The following is a 5662-nucleotide window of genomic DNA, read 5'->3' on the forward strand; positions in this document are numbered from 1 at the left end:
CCCCCTTTCGGTCCAACATGTAAGATGTAGACTTTCGGTCTAAGCATTAAAGGTAAATAGAAACAAGTATGCATCCTAGACAAAGTATGCTCACCTTGGGGACTTACAAATTTATCCTTCTCTACTGAGTATAAATCGTAGTATGGGAGACCTCAACCATCTGTTGAGTTTCTGAACAATCATTTCTCAGTACATATTCAGTGATAATTAGGTGACTACCCTCAACCGCTGTAAACCTTTCCATGATTTCCTCATCACGATATTTACATGTTCTTAGTGTGATCATCTCTATCTAGAATTAGGTCAGTAAAGTCTATCAATACATTATCAATCATCTTGTACTACTTATTTTACACAAGTAACATGTCAGTTCAGTATTGCAATCACTTCCCACAGATATAATAAGCCACTCATTTTCAAGATTTTCTGATTTTTATGGATTTTTTATTTTTCAACTTTTTATTTTTCAACTTTTTATTTGATTTTCTGATTTTTCTAATTTTTATGGTTTTTCTATTTTCTCTATACAAACGCAAAGGAAAATAAACATAACACAAACTAGCATGCAACTATATCGGAAATAAACTAACTATCATGCAAACAGAAATTAATCATGCAAGCAACTAAAACTATCATGAAAATGAACACAAAATATACAGGCGGTCCTATAGCATCACTCCTCAGTCTCTTTAGCAGGTTCCCCTTTGTTAAGAACCACCTCTATTTCAGGAACCATATATTTTAAAACTTTAATACCTATTTCTTTAACTAGTAATCAAAACGTGGTTTATCAAAAGCTTTTGTGAAGAGATCGGCCCTTTGGGTTGTAGTGTCTATCTGCACTACATCTATCAGTTTCTTTTCATAACAGTCTCTAATGAAATGGTATTTAACCCCTATGTGTTTGGTTTTAGAATGATTAATGGGATTCTTAGTGACAGCTATGGCAGCAGTATTATCAACAAAAATAGGAGTGTTAGAAATATGCAAACGTAGTCACGTAGCTACTGTTGGATCTAGATAGCCTGAGATGTACAGCTCGCCGCGGCAATATATTCAGCTTCACAAGTGTATTGAGCCACTGCTGTCTGCTTCTTACACTGCCAAGTAACCAGTTTGCTTCCCAAAAATTGACAACCTCCAGATGTTGACTTGAAATCTTTCTTACATCCACCATAGTCTGAATCACTGTATGCTGTAAGCTCAAAACCATCATCACAAGGATACCATAACCCCAAACTCTGTGTATCTTTCAAATATCTTAGAATCATCGTAACCACGAGCATATGATGAACATTAGGATTCGCCTGATAATGAGCACACAGGCAAACCGCAAGCATAATATCCAGTCGAGAAGCTGTAAGATACATTAGAGACCCAATGATAGCCCTATATAGAGTCTGATCTACCTTAGAACCTTCACAATATGGTGAGATCACATGATTCACCGATAACGGCGTCTTAGCCGGTCTCTCTGTTTCCATTTGAAAATGTTTCAAAATATCAACAACAGACTTGGTTTGATACAAGAAGATGCCTTTATTCGTCTGAGCTACCTGTAAACCTAAGAAAAACTTGATAGTTCCCATGGAACTCATCTTGAACTTTCGTTGCATAACCTTTTCAAAATCATCAACCATCGCCTGATCCGTCGATCTAAATATGATGTCATCAACATAACCTGCACAAGCATGAGATGTTGTACCTTATTTTTGATGAAAAGAGTCTAATCAATGAGACCCTTTCTGAAACCATTCTCAAGCATATAGTTGGATAAAGTAGCATACCACGCTCTAGGAGCTTGACGAAGCCCATACAATGCCTTTTCAAGTAGATAAACCTTTTTGGGAAAATAAGGATCTTCAAAACCAGGCGGTTGTTCAACATAAACTCTTTTGTTAATTTCACCATATAAAAATGCACTCTTGACGTCCATCTGATAAACTTTGAAGCTCATGAATGATGTAAATGCCAAGAAAATTCTTATCGCCTTCAGTCTAGCTACCAGAGCAAACACTTCATCGTAATCAATTTTAGGGATTTGCTGATATCCCTTCACCACCAATCTTGCTTTATTTCTGATCAAGATACTCTGTTCATCCTTCTTGTTCTTCAGAACCCAACAAAGACCATATGGTTGACAACCATGTGGTGGATTAACTAACTTCCAAACCTTCAGATGCTTAAATTGTAACAGCTCTTCCTGCATTGCACTTACCCATTCATCATACTGTATGCCTCATAGGTATTTTTAGGTTCAATTTGACAAACATAACATGAATGCGCATGCACGAATATTCTTCCTGTCTTATTCAAGGACGTAAAAAAAGCCGTCACTACATTCGCTCTCGTAGTCTCTTCATATTTGGACGTATTCAGACTTTCATTCACAACCGGACCTTCTGATGTTGACTGAACTCCAGAGGTCGACGCTTCATTTGTAGTAGCATGAGGAATACAGATATGAGGAATGCATGCTGGATCAACAAGATAATCGTCCAAACGTTTCGGACGAATGATAACACAGTTTGACCTTCGTACACCTCCTGCTTCAGTTGGCTGTTCAGACACTGTCACAGTTGGTGGTTGATTATAGAGAGGATTAACATGTTCCTCCATCAACTGTGTCAGATTCCATTCCTCTAATTCTTCAAAGTCACTGTCATCATCAGTTTCATACACAATTTCCACATTAGGATCAGTATTTCCTTGAACACCTTGAGAACTCTGTTGTAGACTCGAAACTAGAACTCTGAATCTGATTCTGAGTCTGAGTCTGACTAGGAATAGAAATAACGTTCTATGTGGAGTTCTGTGCATCGTACAACATCTGAGCAATCACCTCATCGTCAGTAATTTCTGGTGGAAGAGTAAAAGAATCAAATAGCTTCTCATATTCAAACTGCCATGTGAATCCTTTACTAACACGAGCAGGAGCATTGCGTTGAATATCAACCTCAAAGCGTTCTTAAACACATCTTGTTTCAGTATTGTACACTCTCTTATTAGGATTCCCATAGCCCAAGAAAATACCAGAGACAACCTTCGGATTAAATTTCCCTCCAGTTTCCCATACCATGATAGTACAAGGAGCACCAAAAGGTTCAAGATGTTTAATGTTTGGCTTTCTCCTGTGCAACAATTCATAACAAGTTTGTCCATGCCTTTTAACCACTAACACTCGGTTCATAACATAACAAGCTGTACTCACTGTTTCACCCCAGAAAGTAATGGTAAACATGAATCAGCTAACATTGTTCTTGCAGTCTAAATCAATGTCCTATTCTTTCTCTTAGCGACACTATTTAACTGCGGTGTATAAGCAGGGTTGAACGGTTGATGTATCCCTTTTTCATTACAATATTGCAGCATCTGATGATTCTTAAATTCTGTACCATTATCCATACGAATCTTTCTCACTTTCAACTTGTACAAACTTTCAAGCTTCAAGATAAAAACTCTGATGTGCTCAAAGTGTCTGATTTATTCTTCAACATAACAATCCAAGAGAAACGTGAATATTCATCAGTAACCACCAAGCAGTAAGCATCTCCAGTGATAGTCTTGTGATTAACTAGACCGAAAAGATCCATGTGCAACAACTCCAGAGGAACAGTAACAGAATGATGCTTCTTGGTAGCATGAGACTTCTTTGTTTGTTTCCCTTTCTTACATGGAAGACAACCTTTAGGAATATGAAAACTTTTAAGATTAACACTGTCAACTAGTCCATTGTGGACTAAATTATTCATCTTCCTTAGACTCAGATGACCCATACGCTTGTGCCCTAAGATAGACTCATGTTCAGTAGCTTTAGATACAAAAGCCTGATGGTATGTAGCTACTTTCACATGAGCCTTTCGCATATCAAGAATATAAAGATCCTTGCACCTAGGTCCAGTCATTAGAATCATGTCTTTCGGAATAACAAAATTTTTCCTCAGAATATAACAAAACTTGTCATCAAAAGCAACTGTATACTTTTTGTCAGCAACCTGTGAACCTGAAAGTAGATTGTTCGACATTTGCTCTACAAAATTAAATTTATCAAAGCTAAAATTTTCATTAGCAATCACCCCCTGTGCAGTAATATAACCTCCTTGACTACCTGCAAAAGAAATTGGTCCACCATCTACTGTTTTGACACTAGAAAGTAAAGACAAGTTCCCTGTCATGTGCCTGGACGCCCCACTATCAACAATCCATGTACTACAACGTGGATTGTAGATGACCTGCACATGTAAAGTAGGAGATTAGTTAGAGAGGGCGAACAATGCCTTAATGGTAGTGGGTTTCCCATCATCACCAACTACTGGCAATTCCACCCATTGACCCTTAGATCCTGAAGGACCGTCAGAGGTCTGAACACCCTTAACTTCAGATTTACATTTCCAAGCTGTTTTCCTAGGTAATGGTTTTCTGTAATAATGATTAGTTTGAAAAACTTTAACTTCATTTGAACGAACAGAAGATGCTTTTAACACAGGAGAAGATGATCTCTGATTAAAAGATCTTTTAGGACTCAGATCTATCTTCCTATGAGGTGTCCGATGAATGGGTTTGAAATTCATAGCCCGATGCCCCAACATCCCACAGTTAAAACATTTAACATTATCAAAATAATTAGAATGAAAAACTTGATTCCTGGGAGGTGAGAAATGTCTCCTAGATGGCGTGGTCTGTTGTTTAGTCGGTGGGGGTGATGAAACTTGTTATTTAACAGTTTGTCAACAATTAGGGGGAACATACTTCGGCACGCTGCCGGAGTTAGAATTCTCACCTTTTGGTGTAAGTTCAACTTTAGAATCAACAGGCTCTGAACTTGATACGTTACCTACTTTTACAAAATTAACAGGAGATAACAGAGTGTTCTTATTTCTAGTCTGCTTACGTTTTTCAACACTCTTCATCGGAGTTTTCTGACTATTACTCTCCTTACGCGCATTCTTAGGATTTTTTAGAGTAGTGATCGGTTTAGTCACAAGCTTAAAAGGTTTGCTGTCTTTCTCGGTGTCGATATCAGTATCAAACTCCGTCTCATTGACAACTTCTACTGGTTTCTTACTCTGAACATCCTCACTTTTAGTATTAACAGGTGTCTCTTTAGACTCACCATACTGTTGTTCCACAGTCTCATCCTTACTCTTCTCACTATGTTTCATAATAAACTCATTCCTAAGAGGTGGAACAACCTGATGGTAACCTAGACCTTTCTGTTTATCATTCTTAGGAGGATTAAAAGTCTGTTTAACATATGTTATTCTCTGCCAGTTGTCAATCCTAGCCTTTTTAGATTCATACTTCAACTTATACGAATCTCTTTCCGTCGTAAGTGTCTCTACTGGACTCAACTGCATATTAATTACCTTTTCATCATCTATGATAGTTGCCTTTAAGTGACTTACTTGATTTTCTAGAGTCTTAATGGCATCTACATACTCTTTCTGCTCATTAGGGTAATAAACTGCATCCTGATAATTCTTTTTGTTCGTCTGATTTTCCAGACTCAAATTGTTAAGCTCAAGTCTAAGTTTCGGACAATTTTCACAAGTAATACGAATTTTGCTAAGCTTATAAATCACACATTCAAGTCTAGCTATTTCTTGTTCAAAATCAATGCACTTAGAACAAACAGACTGAGATTCAGTGCATACCTTATCAT

At 37.4% G+C, this 5662-nt stretch overlaps 1 protein-coding gene across 1 annotated transcript; it reads right to left on the minus strand.

The window, feature by feature from the left end:
* Positions 1–673: 673 nt before the first annotated feature.
* On the minus strand, positions 674–1640 carry LOC139889052 (uncharacterized mitochondrial protein AtMg00810-like). The gene is made up of 2 exons (XM_071872026.1): positions 1139–1640; positions 674–720 (listed from the first exon to the last, which is right to left on the minus strand). The coding sequence occupies exons 1-2, from the start codon at positions 1638–1640 to the stop codon at positions 674–676; spliced, it is 549 nt and encodes a 182-aa protein (XP_071728127.1).
* Between the last annotated feature and the right edge of the window lie 4022 nt (positions 1641–5662).

The sequence above is a fragment of the Rutidosis leptorrhynchoides genome, chromosome 2 (genome assembly GCF_046630445.1).
Source record: "Rutidosis leptorrhynchoides isolate AG116_Rl617_1_P2 chromosome 2, CSIRO_AGI_Rlap_v1, whole genome shotgun sequence".
NCBI classification, from domain to species: domain Eukaryota; kingdom Viridiplantae; phylum Streptophyta; class Magnoliopsida; order Asterales; family Asteraceae; genus Rutidosis; species Rutidosis leptorrhynchoides.